The sequence below is a fragment of the Camarhynchus parvulus genome, chromosome 1A (assembly GCF_901933205.1).
Source record: "Camarhynchus parvulus chromosome 1A, STF_HiC, whole genome shotgun sequence".
Taxonomy (NCBI): Eukaryota; Metazoa; Chordata; class Aves; order Passeriformes; family Thraupidae; genus Camarhynchus; species Camarhynchus parvulus.
In genome coordinates this window covers 69329866-69349403 of record NC_044586.1, presented here as the reverse complement: position 1 = coordinate 69349403, position 19538 = coordinate 69329866, and the positions used below count along the sequence as shown (strand labels likewise).

General features: G+C 55.9%; 1 protein-coding gene across 1 annotated transcript; it reads left to right on the top strand.

Moving 5' to 3' along the window:
* Positions 1-221: 221 nt before the first annotated feature.
* On the top strand, positions 222-17106 carry ZC3HC1 (zinc finger C3HC-type containing 1). The gene is made up of 8 exons (XM_030960851.1): positions 222-258; positions 6141-6293; positions 10607-10734; positions 11977-12137; positions 13894-14113; positions 14995-15204; positions 15349-15558; positions 17035-17106. Exons 1-8 carry the CDS (start codon positions 222-224, stop codon positions 17104-17106), a joined length of 1191 nt encoding a protein of 396 aa, XP_030816711.1.
* Positions 17107-19538: the final 2432 nt, after the last annotated feature.

The following is a 19538-nucleotide window of genomic DNA, read 5'->3' as shown; positions in this document are numbered from 1 at the left end:
CGGCACCGGGCGCCGGGGACTCGCCGGCACCGGGCGGGAGTCGGGGGGAGGCCCGGCCGTGTGAGGGGAGGGGAGGGCTGGGGACTCGTGAGGGAATCGGGGACCCCTCGCGGTTATTTGGGGTTCTGGGAGGGGTTGGAGCCGGAGGCAGCGAGGCTGGAGGGGACTGGGAGGTGCTGGGAATTGTTATTGGGGAGGGAGAGCGGGAAAGGAGAGCGGGAATGAACTGGGAGCGACTGGGAGGGCTGGGGGGCACTGGTGGGACTGGGAGACACTGAGAATAATGGAAGGACAAGAAGGCAGCAGTTGAAACAGATACTGGGACACTGGGAGGGCACTGGGGACACTGGGAGGGTACTGGGAAGGTACTGGGGTTACTGGGAGGGTACTGGGAGCACTGGGAGGGTACTGAAGGCACTGAGAAGGTACTGAGGGCACTGGGAGGATACTGGGAACATTGGGAGGGCACTGGGAGGGCACTGGGACCCTGGGAGGGTATTGGGAGGGTAACTGGGGGCACTGGGGACACTGGGAGGCACTGGGGGGGCACTGGGGGCACTGGGAGGCACTGGGAGCACTGGGGGGCACTGGGGGCACTGGGGGCACTGGGAGCAGGGGGCACTGGGGGCACTGGGGGGGCACTGGGAGGCACTGGGGGCACTGGGGGCACTGGGAGGCACTGGGGGCACTGGGGGCACTGGGAGGCACTGGGGGGCACTGGGGGCACTGGGGGGCACTGGGGGCACTGGGGGCACTGGGAGCACTGGGGGCACTGGGAGCAGGGGGGCACTGGGGGCACTGGGAGGCACTGGGGGGGCACTGGGAGGCACTGGGAGCACTGGGGGGCACTGGGAGGCACTGGGGGGCACTGGGGGCACTGGGGGCACTGGGAGGCACTGGGAGCACTGGGGGCACTGGGGGGCACTGGGGGCACTGGGAGCAGGGGAGGCACTGGGGGGCACTGGGGGCACTGGGAGGCACTGGGGGGCACTGGGGGGCACTGGGAGGCACTGGGGGGCACTGGGAGGCACTGGGGGCACTGGGGGCACTGGGAGCAGGGGGCACTGGGGGCACTGGGGGCACTGGGGGGCACTGGGAGGCACTGGGGGGCACTGGGAGGCACTGGGGGGCACTGGGGGGCACTGGGGGCACTGGGGGCACTGGGAGGCACTGGGGGGCACTGGGGGCACTGGGAGCAGGGGGGCACTGGGGGGCACTGGGGGCACTGGGGGGCACTGGGAGGCACTGGGGGCACTGGGAGGGCACTGGGAGGGCACTGGGAGGCACTGGGGGGCACTGGGAGGGCACTGGGGGCACTGGGGGGCACTGGGAGGCACTGGGGGGCACTGGGAGCAGGGGGGCACTGGGGGCACTGGGAGGCACTGGGGGCACTGGGAGGCACTGGGGGGCACTGGGGGCACTGGGGGCACTGGGAGGCACTGGGGGGCACTGGGGGCACTGGGAGGCACTGGGGGGCACTGGGGGCACTGGGAGGCACTGGGGGCACTGGGGGCACTGGGAGGCACTGGGGGGCACTGGGGGGCACTGGGAGGCACTGGGAGGCACTGGGGGCACTGGGAGGCACTGGGGGGCACTGGGAGCAGGGGGGCACTGGGGGCACTGGGAGCACTGGGAGCAGGGGGGCACTGGGGGCACTGGGAGGCACTGGGGGCACTGGGAGGCACTGGGGGGCACTGGGAGGCACTGGGGGGCACTGGGAGGCACTGGGGGGCACTGGGGGGGCCTGGGGGCACTGGGGGCACTGGGGGGCACTGGGAGCACTGGGAGCAGGGGGGGGCACTGGGGGCACTGGGAGGCACTGGGGGCACTGGGAGGCACTGGGAGCAGGGGGGGCACTGGGGGCACTGGGGGCGACTGGGGGGCACTGGGGGCACTGGGAGGCACTGGGAGCACTGGGGGCACTGGGGCACTGGGGGCACTGGGGCACTGGGGGGGCACTGGGAGCACTGGGAGCAGGGGGGGCACTGGGGGCACTGGGAGGCACTGGGGGCACTGGGAGGCACTGGGGGGCACTGGGATGCACTGGGAGGCACTGGGGGCACTGGGAGGCACTGGGGGCACTGGGAGGCACTGGGAGGGCACTGGGAGGCACTGGGGGCACTGGGGGGCACTGGGGGCACTGGGGGCACTGGGGGGCACTGGGGGCACTGGGAGGGCACTGGGGGCACTGGGGGCACTGGGGGGCACTGGGAGGGCACTGGGAGGCACTGGGGGCACTGGGGGGCACTGGGATGCACTGGGAGGCACTGGGGGCACTGGGAGGCACTGGGGGGCACTGGGGGCACTGGGGGGCACTGGGGGCACTGGGAGGCACTGGGGGCCCTGGGGGCACTGGGGGCACTGGGGGCACTGGGGGCACTGGGAGGCACTGGGGGCACTGGGGGCACTGGGGGCACTGGGGGCACTGGGAGCACTGGGGGCACTGGGGCACTGGGGGCACTGGGGGCACTGGGGGCACTGGGAGGGCACTGGGAGGCACTGGGGGGCACTGGGGGCACTGGGGGGCACTGGGGGCACTGGGAGGCACTGGGAGCACTGGGGGCACTGGGAGGCACTGGGGGGCACTGGGAGGGTATTGGGAGGGTAACTGGGGGCACTGGGGGCACTGGGAGGCACTGGGGGCACTGGGGGCACTGGGGGCACTGGGAGGCACTGGGAGCACTGGGGGCACTGGGAGGCACTGGGGGGCACTGGGGGCACTGGGGGCACTGGGAGCAGGGGGGCTGAGCTCTGGGGCTGTCTCAGGGGCTCCCTGGTCCCAGCCCCCCCTGAGCTGTGCCTGAATTGGTGCTGGGAGGAGGCCAAAGGCACCTTTGGGATTTTATTTTATTGTTTTATTGGGAATGAATGAGGAGCTGGGAATGGGGAGCTCTGGAGAAAATCCTTGTCAGGACAAGCCTGGGAGGGGGGTGGTTAGGAAGTGCTCTGGGCTTTGTTTTTAGTCCTGTTCCTAAAATCCAGCCTGTTCCCAAAATCCTGCCTTTTGCTCAAATCCAGTTTGTCCCTGAAACCCAGCCTTTTCCTAAACCCAGCCTTTTCCTAAACCCAGCCTTTTCCTAAACCCAGCCTTTTCCTAAATCCAGTCTGTCCCTAAAATCCAGCCTTTTCCTAAATCCAATCTCTTCCTAAAACCCATCCTTTCCCAAAATCCAACCTGTTCCTAAGCCCAACCTTTCCCAAAATCGAACCTTTTCCTAAACCCAGCCATTTCCTAAAATCCAACCTTGTTCAAAATCCAACCTTTCCCTAAATTCAACCTTTCCCCAAACCCAGTCTGTTCCTAAACCCAGCCTTTCCCAAGTCCAGCCTGTTCCTAAAACCCAACCTTTTGGGTTGGGTTTCCCAAAATCCAACCTTTTCCTACATTCAACCTTTCCCAAAATCCAGCCTGGTTCTTTTCCTAAACCCAACCTGTTCCTAAACCCAACCTGTTCCTAAACCCAGCCTTTTCCTAAATCCAGCCTTCTCCTAAATCCAGCCTTCTCCTAAATCCAGCCTTTCCCCAAATCCAGCCTTTTCCTAAATCCAATCTCTTCCTAAAACCCATCCTTTCCCAAAATCCAACCTGTTCCTAAGCTCAGCCTTTCCCAAAATTGAACCTTTTCCTAAATCCAGCCTGTTCCTAAACCCAACCTTTTCCTAAACCCAACCTGTTCCTAAATTCAACCTTTTCCTAAATCCAGCCTTTTCCTCAAATCCAACCTTGTTCAAAATCCAACCTTTTCCTAAACCCAACCTTTCCCAAAATCCAGCCTGTTCCTAAACCCAACCTTTCCCCAAACCCAACCTTTCCCCAAACCCAGCCTTTTCCTAAACCCAGCCTTTCCCCAAACCCAGCCTTTTCCTAAATCCAGCCTTTTCCTCAAATCCAACCTTGTTCAAAATCCCACCTTTCCCTAAACCCAACCTTTTCCTAAACCCAGCCTTTCCCAAGTCCAGCCTGTTCCTAAACCCAACCTTTCCCAAACCCAACCTGTTCCTAAACCCAACCTTTCCCCAAACCCAACCTTTCCCCAAACCCAACCTTTTCCTAAACCCAACCTTTCCCAAACCCAGCCTTTCCCCAAACCCAGCCTGTTCTGACTCCACCCTTTCCCAGCTCCAGCCTGTTGCCATTTCCACCCTTTCCCAGAGTTTCCCTTGCTGCTTTTCCTTTCAGGAAGCACACCCTGGACTGCTCGGAGCGAGCCCATGGAGCCTCCCAGCTGGAGGCTCTCTCCCTGGAATCTGCCAGCAGGGAGGCCTATTTCCGCAGGGTGGAAACATTCACCATATCCTTTGGGATGCTGCAGTTCCAGCTGCAATTGTGGGGGAAGAGCCAGAGGGATCATTGATCCAATTCCCACCCTTGCAGGGATATCCCAGAATTCCTCCCAGAATTCCTCCCAAAATTCCTCCCAAAATTCCTCCCTGTTCCTGAGAGTTGTCCCAACACTCCTGGAGCTTTGGAGCTGTGGCCATTGCCTGGGGAATGCTCAGTGCCCCAGAAATCCTAAATCCAAATCCTGCCTTTTCCTCAATCCAGCCTCTTCCTCAAATCTTGCCTTTTCCTAAATCCAATCTCTCCCTAAAATCCCATCTCTCTCTAAAATCCAACTTTTTCCTAAATTCAACCTTTTCCTAAAATCCAGCCTTTTCCCAAAATCCAGCCTCTTCTTATAATCCAAACTTTTCCTAAATCCAGCCTTTTCCTATTATCCAAGCTTTTCCTAAATGCAACCTCTTTCTAAAATCCAGCCTTTCCCTAAAATCCTGCCTTTTCCTATAATCCTGCCTTTTCCTATAATCCAAGCTTTTCCTAAATCCAGCCTCTTCCTAAAATCATGCCTTTTCCTAAATCCAACTTTTTTCCTATAATCCAGCCTTTTCCTCAAATCCAGCCTTTTCCTCAAATTCAGCTTTTTCCTAAAATCCTGCCTTTTCCTACAATCCAAGCTTTTCCTAAATCCAACCTTTTCCTTAAATCCTGCCTTTTCCTAAATCCAACCTTTTCCCAAAATCCTGCCTCTTCCTAAAATCCTGCCTTTCTCTAAAATCCAGCCTTTTCCTGAAATCCCAATTTTTCCTATAATCCAAGCTTCTTTTAAATCCTTTTGTAGAGTCCTGCCTCTTCCTCCAATCCAGCCTTTTCCTATAATCCAACCTTTTCCTAAATCCAGCCTTTTCCTATAATCCAACCTTTTCCTAAATCCAGCCTTTTCCTATAATCCAGCCTTTTCCTAAATCCAGCCTTTTCCTAAATCCAGCCTTTTCCTATAATCCAAGTTTTTCCTAAATCCAGCTTTCTCCTAAACTCCCCCAGCCCAGCTCCCCCCTGTCCCTGTGCTTCTCCCTGAGCCAGCTGCAGCCCACCCTGAGCTCTCCCTCCCTGGGAATGTTCCCCCACAAACCCTGAGCTCTGCCTCTCTGGGAATGTTCCCCACCCCACAAACCCCAAACTCTCCCTGGGAATGTTCCCCCACCCCACAAACCCCGAACTCTCCCTGGGAATGTTCCCCACCCTACAAACCCTGAGCTCTCCCTCCCTGGAAATGTTTCCCCACAAACCCCGAGCTCTGCCTCTCTGGAAATGTTTCCCCACCCTACAAACCCCGAGCTCTCCCTGGGAATGTTCCCCCACAAACCCTGAGCTCTCCCTCTCTGGGAATGTTTCCCCACAAACCTCGAGCTCTCCCTGGGAGTGTTTCCCCACAAACCCCGAGCTCTCCCTGGGAATGTTCCCCCACCCCATAAACCCTGAACTCTCCCTGGGAATGTTCCCCACAGACCCTGAGCTCTCCCTGGGAGTGTTCCCCCACAAACCCCAAACTCTCCCTCTCTGGGAATGTTCCCCCACAAACCCCAAACTTTCCCTCCCTGGGAATGTTCCCCCACAAACCCCAAACTTTCCCTCCCTGGGAATGTTCCCCACCCCACAAACCCTGAGCTCTCCCTCCCTGGGAATGTTCCCCCACAAACCCCGAGCTCTGCCTCTCTGGAAATGTTTCCCCACCCCACAAACCCCGAACTCTCCCTCCCTGGGAATGTTCCCCCACCCCACAAACCCCGAGCTCTCCCTGGGAGTGTTTCCCATCCCATAAATCCCAGGAATGGTGCTGCTGTCTCTCCTTGACGGGCAGACCCCCTGAGGTGGGCGGGCAAGCCGCCGGCGCTGTCCCCGCTGGTGTGCGCGCGCTTCGGCTGGGTCAGCGTCGAGTGTGACATGCTGAGGTGCTCCAGCTGCCAGGCCTACCTGTGCATGAGCCTGCAGCTCACCTTGGACCTCAGCAACTGTGAGTGGGCACAGCCCAGAGCTTGGGATTTGGGATTTTGGGATTGTGGGATCGCGGGGCGCAGCGGCTTCCAGGGGCGGGGAGGTTGGGAAAGCAGCTCAGGGCAGATGGGTGGTGTTTAGCTGGGGGATGGGATAATCAATCCTGGTTTGTGTTGGGAATTCCAGCTGGGAGAGGTCATGGGATTGTAGAGAGTTTGGGTTGGGAGGGGTCTTAAAGCGCCTCCTGTTCTGGGCTGGTGTCCAGGGAGTGGTGGTCCCAGGGAGTGGTGGTTCCAAGGAATGGTGGTTTCAGGGAATGATTGTCCTAAGGAATGATGGTGCCAGGAATGATGATTCCAAGGAATGATGGTCTCAGGGAACGATGGTTCCAAGGAATGATGATCTCATGGAGTGATGGTTCCAAGGAATTATGTTTTCTGGGAATGATGGTCCCAGGGAATTATGATTCCAAGGAATTACGGTTTCTGAGAATGATGATCTCAGGGAATGATGATTCCAAGGAATGATAGTGCCAGGGAATGATGATCTCAGGGAATGATGGTGCCAGGAATGATGGTTTCAAGGAATTATGGTCCCAGGAAATGATGATTCCAAGGAATTATAGTCCCAGGGAATGATATTCCTTAGGAATGGTGGTTTTGGGGAATGATGATCTCAGGCAATGATGGTCTCAGGGAATGATGATCTCAAGGAATGCTGCTTCCAAGGAATGGTGGTCCCAGGGAATGATGATTCCAAGGAATTACGGTTTCAGGGAATGATGGTGCCAGGAAATGATGATCTCAGGGAATGATGATCTCAGGGAATTATGGTGCCAGGAATGATGGTTTCAAGGAATTATGGTCCCAGGAAATGATGATTCCAAGGGATTATGGTTTCAGGGAATGATAGTGCCAGGAATGATGATCTCAGGGAATGATGATTCCAAGGGATTATGGTTTCAGGGAATGATGGTGCCAGGAATGATGATCTCAGGGAATGATGGTTCCAAGGAATGATGGAATTCTCACTGTAAAAAATTCCTTTTTTATGCTGGGATAAAACCTGTCCCAGCACACCCTGTCCCCACTGCTCCTTGCCCTCTCCATGGAAAGGAGACCCTCCTCATCCTCTTTGCCTCCATCCTTTAAGGACTGGAAAAGCCCAGAGAGATTCCAAACCTCAAACCAGACCCAAGGGAATGATCCAAAAACATCTGAAGCACTTCCAGGCTTGGGGCACTGGTCGCCTCTTGGAATATTCCAGAGCTGGATCATCTTGGTAGAGAAATGGTTCCTCATGTTGAGCCCGAGCCTCCCCTGGCGCAGCTCTGAGCCATTCCCGTGCTGGAATTCCATGCCAGCCCTGCCACAGGATTCCAGGGAGAAGAGCTCAGCACTTCCCTCCTCCAGAAGGTGCAGAGTTCACCCCTCATCCTCCTTTTCTCCAAACAATCCCAAGGCTCTCAGCCTCTTCCCAGGTTTTCCAGCCATTTCTCCAGCCTCGTTGCCCCTCTGGATGCATTTCAGGATCTGAAAATCCTCTTAAAAAAATTTCTCTTTTCTTTCCCAATTCCTGGATCTGCTTCCCTGATCCTCCACTGAATTTTTCCAGCGTGGAAAAATTGATTGGTGGTTGCTGCTCACCGAAGCCATTCAGGCAGAAATTCCACTGTGAGATTTAATTAATGAACTCCTCATTATCCCACAAGGCAGTGCCATCCCCAGTTCTCAATTTTCCTGGCTGCAATTGGCCTGGGAGTGGCCAGGGAGCACATTCCTGCTGCCTGTGGGAATACTGAGCCTTTCCTTTTGGCTCACTCAAGATCAACATTCCCTATTGATTCAGATTATCTCTGTTAAATAAACCTTGGCCTAATTATTCCATTGAAAATCACACGCCGGGTTAGGAAAACCCAAAATAATCAAAGATTGGGAAGGAGGCAGTGAAAACCAAATGGAAAAAGAAATTATTTGGTTCGGAAAGTGTAAGTGAAATTAAATGTCAGATCTTTTTTTGGGGTTTTTTTTGGGGAAGTTTGATTTCCAGACATGGCTGGGATTGGGGATGGAGGGATCAGCTCAGCCAGGGGTTGGCAGCATCCCAGGAGGAGGAACTGGCAGCATCCAGCAGGATTTGTGCCCGTGCTTGGCTTGGGCTGCTTTTCCACAGGCTGCCCTGCTCCTGTGCCCGGGAAAGGGAGGGATTTGGGCTGTGGGCAGGTGGAACTGCTGAGGTGACATTTGCTGCTCTGGGGCTGCCTGAGGGAGCCTGCAATTCCTCTTGGTGGCAAAAGAGGTTGGAATCCTGCATGCTGAGAATTTTGATCTTTCTGTGCTGAAAGAGTTCAGAATTCTCCGAGTTCTAAACACAGAGTTCAGAATTCTCCGAGTTCTAAACACAGAGTTCAGAATTCTCCGAGTTCTAAACACAGAGTTCAGAATCCTCAGCATCCATTAGTGCTTATATTAGGTGTTAATATTTAAATTTGAGTACTTACTGGTTTGAGTACAGTATTTTTTAAAAGCTTTTTTTTTTTAATTAGGACACTTTATTTTGGGAATATATAATTTATATATATATATATAAAAATATATATATTATATATATAAAGTATATATATTATATATAAAATATATATATTATATATATAAAATATATATATTATATATAAAATATATATAATATAATAAATATTTTAATATTAAAATATAATATATAATATATATTAAAATATATATATAATATATATAGAATTATATATATTATATATATAAAATATATATAATATAATAAATATTTTAATATTAAAATATAATATATAATATAATAATATTAAAATATATATTATATATAAATTATATATATTATATATAAAATATATATAATATAATAAATATTTTAATATTAAAATACAATAATATAATATATTAATATTAAAATATGATATATAATATAATAATATTAAAATAGAATATAATTTAATATAATGATATTAAAAATATATATAATATATTTTGGGGAATATATAATTTTAAAATTATTATTACAATTCTATATGAACAGTCTGAGGTGAAGCTTCAGGCTGTGCAGCCTCCGTGCTGGGAAATGCTGGGAAAGCATCCCAGGGAGCTCTGCCACCACCTGGCTGGGTTTTCCTGGCCCTTCCCTGAGCAGGGGGCTGTGCAGAGGAATATCCCAGAGTGTTTCCCTGCAGACAAGGAGCGCTGTGAGGAGCTCAGGAAGGCCCTGAGCACTGCCCACGAGAAGTTCTGCTTCTGGCCAGACAGCCCCTGCCCAGGTGGGTGCCTCAGATTCCTGCATTATTCCCATTTTTTTTTTCTTCCCCTTTCCGTTGTTGTTCCTGCCATCACAGTCTCCTTTTCCCTGTGGGAATGATGGAATGGAACAGGAAAGCAGCATCCCCGAGCAGCCTCAGGAAATGGAAGCCCTGGGGCTGTATCCAGCTTTTCCTGAGCTCGGGGTGCCTCTGGAGCAGTTAAATTGTTTATGGGTTGTACCTGGGAGGGGACAGGGGAGGTTGGGTGTCATGGAGTGCTCAGAGAGGGATGGATCCTGTCTTGGGAGCTCTGCTGCTTGGGAATGCAAAAAGCCAGGAAAATAATCTTGGAGTTGTTGGGGTTGGAAAGGGCATTAAACCCCTTCCAGTGCCACTCCAGGGACACCTCCCAGTGTCCCAGGTTGTTCCAAACCCCATCCAGCCTGGCCTTGGACATCCCAGGGATCAGGGGCAGCCCCAGCTGCTCTGGGAATCCCTTCCCAAAATCCCACCCCAGTCTCCCTCTCCAGGGAATTCCCTCCATTCCCAGCTCTCCCACCTGGGATTGGATCCATCCCCACCCCGACTCCTCTCTAGGAAGGGATTTTGGGATCCAGGGGCTTCACTGGGAATCTCAGGGCTCCAGGAAGGGTCTCCCTTCCCTTTTCCATCCCCAACTTCCATAAAAATCCCTCGGGATGGATTCTGAGTGTCCCAAATCCCAGAATCCCAGAGCAGTTTGGGTGGGAAGGGCCCTTCAACCCCATCCCATTCCAATGCCACCATCCCAGGCTGCTCCAGCCCCAGTGTCCAGCCTGGCCTTGGGCACTGCCAGGGATGCAGGGGCAGCCCCAGCTGCTCTGGCAATCCCAGCCCAGCCAGGAATTCCTCATTGCCAAGATCCCACCTAAACTTTTCCTCCTTCAGCCCTAAGGTCACTCCCTCTTATCCCATCACTGCATTTAGCTGGAGAGCCTGGCTGGGCTGTGCCCTCCCTCTCCCTGTGGGATGAGGAGGGCTGGGAATGCTGAGCACAGCTTTGCCCTCCCCAGATCGCTTTGCCAGGCTCCTGGTGGATGAGCCCAGAGTTCTTCTCCAGGATTTCCTGGATCGCTTCCAGAGCCTATGTCAGCTGGAGCTGCAGCTGCCCTCCCTCAAACCAGAAGACCTGAAGAACATGGTGAGTTCCCTCCTGCTCCCAAGACCTGAAAAACATGGGGAGTTCCCTCCTGCTCCCAAAATCTGCAGCATTCCAGGCTCCAGGGACGAGCCTGGGCCCCCCCAAAATCAGGGATTCCAGCCTCTGTGTGTGTGTGTGTGTGTGTGTGTGTGTGTGAGGGATCTGCTCCCACCTGGTTTTCCCCCTTGGACATTCCCCGTGTGGTGGTTCCACCATGGAAACGTGTAAAGAGGAGTTTGGAATGGCTCATCAGCTGGGAAGTGTGTCTGGTTTGCAGTCTGGACCTTTCCCAGTGTCCAGGCTGCTCTGTGGTGCCTGGGAGAGGGGATTTGGGATCCCACACACTCCTTTGGGAGCTCCAGCACTCCCTGAGAAGGGGCAGCCCATGGATCACTCCTTTAGCTGGGATGTCTGGGGACAGGAATTTGGGATGCCAGGGGCTGCCACCCTGAGCCTGAGGTGTGGGCAGAGAGCTGGGAAGGTGAAGGAGCCCGAGGAGGGAAAAGCAGGAAAAGCCAGGAACGAGTGTGGAACTGTCACCTTGCAAGGACCTGTCGTGGCCCTGCTCTGCTGCAGCCAAGTCTGGCTGCTTGGACACTCCTTTGCCAGGGAACAGATGGCTCTGGGCAGCCAGGAGCTGTGTGGGATCCAGGGAATCTTCATCCATTCAGCACAGCCCAGGGGTGCTTTGGGGCTGGCTGAGCTCAGAAAGGCCCAGCAGGAGTGGGACCTGGGGCCTGGGCACGCTGCATGGAATGGGAACCAGAGGCAGGGAGGGTTGCTCCGAGTTCCTTAATTAATGAATTCATTATCCCACAAGGCAGTGCCACCCCCACTTCCCAATTTTCCTGGCTGCAATTGCCCTGGAAATGAACAGGGGGCACATTGCTGCTGCCTGTGGGAATACTGAGCCTTTCCTTTTGGGTCACTCAGGACCAACATTCCGCAAGGATCCCACAAGGACCCCATGAGGATCCCATGAGGATTCCACAACCCAGGGGTGGTTTGGGGCTGGCTGAGCTCAGAAAGCACCAGGGATTCTCAAGGCATGGCAGGAGTGGGACCTGCTCCTCCCCAGGGAGCAGCTGGGGCCTGGGCACGCTGCATGGAATGGGAACCAGAGGCAGGGAGGGTTGCTCTGAGTGCCTTTTCCCTGTTCCCCAGAGCTGGGGGTGCAAAAGGGATCATTCTCCACGTGGGATGGGATTTTGGGGGTCAAACCAGTGCCTTTTCTCCCTGCAGTCCCTGACAGAGGAAAGGATCACTCGGCTCCTCCAGCTCATCGGGGAGGAGCTGGAGCACAAGGGGACAGAGGGAGAGAAGCCTCCCGGGAAGTTTTCCACGGAAATCCTGCAGGTGCACGTTCCTGCCTGTATCCTGGCGCTGTGCGGCTGGACCTGCAGGTGGGCAGGGCTGCAGGGCTGGGCCTCAGTGTCCCTCACGCTCCGGGCTGGCCATGAAAGCTCTTGGGGGCTGCAGGGATGTGGGATGTTCCTCCTGTGGAATGCTCAGTACCCCTTTTTTCACTGTTTTCCCTCTTTTTCACCATGCTTCTGCCTACCTGACTTTATTTTCCCATTTTCCTGTTTTTCGCTACTCCCCTTCTTCCTTTGTGTCACTATTTTTCCAATTTTCCCTCTTTGCACTATTCTCCTGCTTTCTTTGTGTCACTGTTTTCCTTATTTTCCCTCTTTTTTCACTAGGATCCTGCTTCCCTTTTTTAACCATTTCCCCACTTTTCCACTACATTCCCGCTTCCCTTATTTTACCACTTTTTCCCTCTTTTCCCCCTCTGTTCTTGCTTCCTGGCAAGGCAAAACACAACTGGGCCCGTTTAAATCAACATCATAAATGGGATTTAATGGACTTACTTCCCTGACTGTTCCAAGCCCAGGCTTATCTCCTGACTTTCCCCATCCCTGGCAGTGTCCAAGGCTGGGTTGGACGGGGCTTGGAGCAACCTGGGATAGTGGGAGGTGTCCCTGCCCATGAGGGGTGGGAATGAGATGAGCGTTAAGATCCCTTTCAACCCATCCTGTGATCCCACGAGGATCCCATGAGGATTCCCATGAGGATCCCATGAGGATCCCATGAGGATCCTGTGAGGATCCCATGAGGATCCCACGAGGATCCCACGAGGATTCCCATGAGGATCCCACGAGGATCCCATGAGGACCCTATGAGAATTTCATGAGGATCTCATGAGGATCCCACGAGGATCCCATGAGGTTCCTATGGGGATCCCATGAGGATCTCATGAGGGTCCCATGAGGATCCCATGAGGTTCCTATGGGGATCCCATGAGGATCTCATGAGGATCCTGTGAGGATCCCATAAGGATCCTGTGAGGATCCCATGAGGACTCTGTGAGGATCTCATGAGGATCCCATGAGGATCTCATGAGGGTCCCATGAGGATCTCATGAGGACCCCATGAGGATCCCGTGAGGGTTCCATGGGGATCCCATGAGGATCCCATGAGGATCTCATGAGGATCTGTGAGGATCCCATGAGGGTTCCATGAGGATCCCATGAGAATCCCCTGAGGTTCCCATGAGGATCTCACGAGAATCCCACAAGGATCCCATGAGGGTTCCATGAGGATCCCATGAGGATCCCATGAGAATCCCATGAGCATCCCACGAGGTTCCCATGAGGTTCCTATGGGGATCCCATGAGGATCCCATGAGGATCTCATGAGGGTTCCATGGGGATCCCATGAGGATCCCATGAGGATCCCATGAGGGTTCCATGAGGATCCCATGAGGATCTCATGAGGATCCCATGAGGATTCCATGAGGATCCCATGAGGATCTCACGAGGATCCCGCGAGGATCCCACGAGGTTCCCATGAGGTCCCTATGGGGATCCCATGAGGGTTCCATGAGGATCCCATGAGGATCTCACGAGGATCCCATGAGGATCTCATGAGGATCCCGTGAGAATCCCACGATGATCTCATGAGGATTCCCATGAGGATCCTGTGAGGATCCCATAAGGATCCTGTGAGGATGCCATGAGGACTCTGTGAGGATCCCATGAGGATCCCATGAGGATTCCATGAGGACCCTATGAGACTCTACGAGGATTCCATGAGGACCCTATGAGGATCTCCACAAGGGTCCTACAAGGATCCCACGCCTTGGCTCTGTCCCTGCAGCGCTGCCTCGGGCTCCATGAACCTCTCGGTGATCACCTGCTCCCGCTGCATGAGGAAGGTGGGGCTGTGGGGCTTCCACCAGCTGGAATCCTCTGCAGCTCCAGAGCTGGATTCCTGTGGCTCCAGCAGCGCCACCCCGGCTGCTCCCGAGCGCTTCCCGCCCGTGCCCACCTCCCCTCGCAGGATGCTGACACGGAGCCAGGACCCGGCATCCGAGCAGGTACACCCTGGGGCTCTGGGCAGGCCAGGGACACCTGGCCAGCTCCAGGAGCTCCAGATCCCTCACCCACATCCAATGGACATCCCTGTCTGGGCAGGGCAGGGACACCTGGCAGCTCCAGGAGCTCCAGATCCCTCACCCACATCCAATGGACACCCCCCTCTGGGCAGGGACACCTGGCCAGCTCCAGGAGCTCCAGATCCCTCACCCACATGTGTCCTATGGACATCCCTCATCCCCCTCTGGGCAGGGACACCTGGCAGCTCCAGAAGCTCCAGATCCCTTCACCCGCATCCAATGGACATCCCTCTCTGGGCAGGGCAGGGACACTTGGCCATCTCCAGATCCCTCATCCACATCCAAGGGACATCCCTCATCCCTCTCTGGGTAGGGCAGGGACACCTGGCCATCTCCAGGAGCTCCAGATCCCTCACCCACATGTGTCCAAGGGACGTCCCTCATCCCTCTCTGGGCAGGGACACCCGACCAGCTCCAGGAGCTCCAGATCCCTCACCCACATCCAGTGGACATCCCTGTCTGGGCAGGGACACTTGGCCATCTCCAGGTGCTCCAGATCCCTCACCCCATCCAGTGGACACATCCACGTGGTGGGAAGGGCCCCTGTGGGGTGCCTGAGGAGGACTGGAGCTGGACAAGGCCTCTTGGTGAGCAGAGGTGCTCCAGATCCCTCATCCATGTCCTATGGACGTCCCTCATCCCCCTCTGGGCAGGGACACCTGACCAGCTCCAGGTGCTCCAGATCCCTCACCCCATCCAGTGGACACCTCCATGTGGTGGGAAGGGCTCCTGTGGGGTGCCTGAGGAGGACTGGAGGTGGACAAGGTGAGCAGAGGAGCTCCATGGTGCCGTTTTTGCCCCAGCAGCACGAGAAGAGCCCGTCCCCAGCCGTGGCCCGGCCCCGGGGCTGGGACTCCCCCAGCTCCATGGACAGGGGCGAGCTGGATGTGAGCAGCCCTGCCCTGAGGAGCCGCCCCGTGACCCGCAGCATGGGCCAGGGGGACACCATGGAGGTGCCATCCAGCCCCGCGCGCAGGGCCAAGCGCGCGCGGCTCTGCTCCTCCAGCAGCTCGGTGAGTGACCCTGGCAGGGAGCTCCTGCCCCGCGCGTTGGTGTTGGCAGCCCCTGCTCAGGGCTTTGGGCACCAAGAGGGGTTTTTGGTGTCTCTAAAGCGTGCCACTGTTGTGTCCCTTCTCTGTCACCGCCTCGCTTCCCAGGACACTTCCTTGCGGAGCTTCTTCCACCCCAGCTCTCAGCACCGGGACTGGTGTCCCTGGGTCAGCACTGGGGAGGGACAGGAACCCCTGGAGGACGCTGCGTCCCACACAGACAAGGAGCCTGGCAAGGCTGAGCCAGGCTGGGAGGTGGTGCTCAAGAGGCTCCTTGGCATCCAGAAATGCGACACGGTGCCCGAAACGGAGCCGGTGGTGAGCCTGGGGCATCCCAACTTGTCCGGGCAGCAAAAATTTGGGATGGGTGGGCTTTGTGTGGGATCAGTCCCAGCCAGGTGACAAGGACCAAGCTGCAGAGCGCGAGCCCCGGCATTCCCACCGGCAGGCTCCATCCAAGGCTGGGCTGTGCTGGAGCTGCTCCAGGGCTGCTATAAATACCAGTGCTGCCCGAGCTCTGGTTTCATTGCCCAGAGTGTCCCCAGAGCTCCTCTCTGCAGCCATCCCCATGCCTGGCTCCAGGCTCTTGGGGTGCCAGCTGTGCTGAGGCCACAACTCCCCCCCCATGTGGCTGTGGAGCAGCTGCTGCCTCCCTGGCTCTCATTACCCACTTGGATTCCTCCTGCCAGCTCCTTCCTGCTTCACCTGGAGCTCAGGGGAGCGGTGGGGCATTCCCCCTTCAGCATTTGTGTGGCATTTGTGTCCCCAGCAGGTCCCTTCTAGGGGTGGCCCTGCCCGCAGCAGGGTGTTGGGACTGGGTGAGCTTTAAGGTCCCTCCATCCCAAACCATTCCATGGTTCTGTGATTCTGCCATGAGCCAGCAAAGCTCCAGATGGTCCAGCAGCACCAGTCACAAGTCACAGGCACCAGACCCAGCTGGAGCAGGGGATGGTTGGGGTCCCTTCCTGCTTTTTGGGATCCTTTTCTGCCTTTTGGGATCCTTTGCTGCTTTTTGGATTCCCTTCCTGCTTTTTGGATTCTCTTCCTGCTTTGTGGGGTCCCTTCCTGCTTTTTGGAGTCTTTTCCTGCTTTGTGGGGTCCTTTCCTACTTTATGGAGCCCCTTCCTGCTTTTTTGGAGCCCCTTCCTGCTTTTTGGGTTCCCTTTCTGCTTTTTTGGAGCCCCTTTCTGCTTTTTTGGGGTCCCTTTTTGCTTTTTGGGGTCCCTTTCCTGCTTTTTGGAGCCCCTTTCTGCTTTTTTGGGGTCCCTTTTTGCTGTTTGGGGTCCCTTTCCTGCTTTTTGGATTCTCTTCCTGCTTTGTGGGGTCCTTTCCTACTTTATGGAGCCCCTTCCTGCTTTTTTGGGGTCCCTCCCTGCTTTTTGGAGTCCTTTCCTGCTTTTTGGGTTCCCTTTATGCTTTTTTGGAGCCCCTTCCGGCTTTTTGGGGTCCTTTGCTGCTTTTTGGGGTCCTTTCCTGCTTTGTGGATTCCCTTCCTGCTTTTTGGGGTCCCTTCCTGCTTTTTGGGTTCAGTTCCTGCTTTTTGGAGTCCTTTCCTGCTTTTTGGGTTCTCTTTCTGCTTTTTGGGCTCCTCTCCTGCTTCTTGCTCCTATCCCCTTGTTCTCCCCTCCACTGGAAACGGGGATGATGAAGATAAGGAGCCAAGTGCTGTCCTGGCAGCCAGCTGGGATGTTCTGGATGGTTTTTTGCTGCAGTTTCCCCTCGTGCCCTTTGCCAGGGGCAGCTCCTGCTCCAGTGCCCTGACCCGTGGCTGTTCCCTGTTCCCATCTTTTCCAGAGCCTCTCGGAGAAGTCCTGCAAGGTGTTCCGCATTTTCCGCCAGTGGGAGAGCATGAATTCCTCCTCCTGAGCCCTGGGAGCCAGCCCGGGCGGGGGACACGCCCATGGGGACACGCCCACCGGGACACACCCACCAGGGATACGCCACCAGGGACACACCCACCGGGACACGCCCATGGGGACACGCCCATGGGGACACACCCACCGGGACACACCCACCAGGGACACACCCACCAGGACACACCCACCAGGGATACGCCACCAGGGACACACCGGGACACGCCCATGGGGACACACCCACGGAGACATGCCCACCGGGACACACCCATGGGGACACACCCACCAGGGATACGTCACCAGGGACACACCCACGAGGACACACCCACTGAGGACACGCCCATGGGGACACACCCAGGAGGACACACCCACTGGGACACGCCCATGGGGACACACCCAGGAGGACACACCCATGGGGACACACCCATGGGGACACACCCAGGAGGACACACCCATGGGGACACACCCATGGGGACACACCCATGAGGACACACCCACGGGGACACACCCACTGGGACACACCCACTGGGACACACCCATGGGGACACACCCACAGCTCCGGTGGCTCCTGGGCAGCTCGGTGTCCCGAGGCAGCTCCAGCCACGCTGGGATGGGATCCCCTCCCTGCCTGCCCTGCTGGAGCCTCCCCAAACTGCTGCTGTGTCTGTGTGTCTGTCCCTCCCTCCCCGCCAGGGCTGCCTGGAGCTGGGATGTGCTGTGGGCCCGTGGGGTGACAAGGGGACATCATTGTCACCTCCCCAGGAAGCGACGCCAGGTGGGAATAAACATTTCATTTTTGTTGTTTTTTTTTCTTTTTCCTTCCTGCTGGCGTGGTGCTTTTCCCCAGGGCAGGAGGAGGTCAGGACCAGGTGTGGCTCCTGTATCCCTCAGGATTCTTGTCCTTATGGGATCATCATCCCACTGCCTCCTGTTTGCCACTCCACATTTTGGTTTTCCATTGCCTCAGTCCCTGTCCCTCTGCTGATGGCCAGTTTGGGGCGATGAATCCCTCTGGTGGGAGGGTGGGATTCCCAAAATCTGGGAAGGGAATGGTGTCATCTCCATCCTTGAGGATATTGGGGAAAGGGCTTTGGGAAGGGCTGGGATCCCACAGACAGCCCGGCACCGTTGGGTCTCCTCCCTGCAGGTCTGTGCTGTGGGTGAGGGCACAGGGATATGCCGTTCCTTTTGGGGTTTTTTGTGAGGAAAGGATCTCCTGCCTCCATTTCCCCAGCCCCAGCTCTGAGGTTTCCCCTGTCTCATGCCCTTGGATGGATTTTGGGATCCCTGTGCTTGGGAATGCCGTGGCTGCCTTGCTCAGGGCTGATCCTGGCTCTCCCTGAACCCCAAAACTTGGGGGTGCACCTGCCCACCTGGGGGCTTCTCCTGGGACCCACCGTTTTGGGATGCCATGGGAAGCAGCAGGGCCTGAATTTGGGTGAGTTCCCTTCCTTTCCCTAATTACAGAGCCCTAACGAGGGGCTGCTGCACCCATGGCCCTGCTGGGCTGGGAGTTGGGGTGGAAATGGGGATACCCCCAATGCAGAGGGACGAGGATGGGCTGGGATGGGCAGGGAAGAGCCCCTTTTCCAGCTGCCTGGACCCACAGATCCCCCAGCAGCCCCCCATGCTTTCCCCATTCCTTACAGCTCCCTGGAACTCTGCTTTCTCCATTTCCAGTGGTTTCCAGCAGCTCCCTTTGGCTCCCTGTGTTCCCCACATTCCCTGTCCGTGGATTCTCCTGGCTCCCCCCATCTCTGATCCCACCCCACAAATCATGGGGTGCACCCAATCCAGGCAGGATGATATTCCCATCCCCAATTTCCAGACTGAGGGGTGCTCAGAGGATCCCCAAAATTCCCTCAGCAATTTCCCCAAACCATTCCAAGGTTTAGGCGCTGTAAGAGTGGCCTTGAGGTGTTCCAAAAAGGAACAGGGTGCTGTTGTAGTCCCTGGAATAATCCCTGGTGTTTCACGGATGGAATAGAAGCATTCCAAGAAATGATTCCAAGAAATCCTTGGTTTTTCCCTGTCCAGTTCTCCAGTCAGAGAATATCGTGGCCTGGGAAATACAGGGCCCTCTAGCCCAAGTTTTCCAGCAGCTCTGCTCAGACAGAACCCTGTTCCCCTGCCACATTCCCCCCTGCAATGTGGGGTGTGGATTTGAGTCCCCTCAGGTGATGTCACCTCCTGCCCCTGCCAAACTCGGGCCGTGTTGGGGCATTAAAGGAGGAGCTTTTTTTGGGATTCTTCGGCTGTGTCTCCTCCCCACAGGGGGAGGAAGCACCGGGGCAGATTTATGGGATGATGCCGGGCTCAGGAATGTGGGGTGGGGAGGTTCCACACAGGAATCCCATCAGTTTGGGAGACACCCATTAGTGCTGTCATCATCCGGCTGGGGAAACTGAGGCACCGGGAAATGCTCCGGTGATGTCCCAGCGGAAA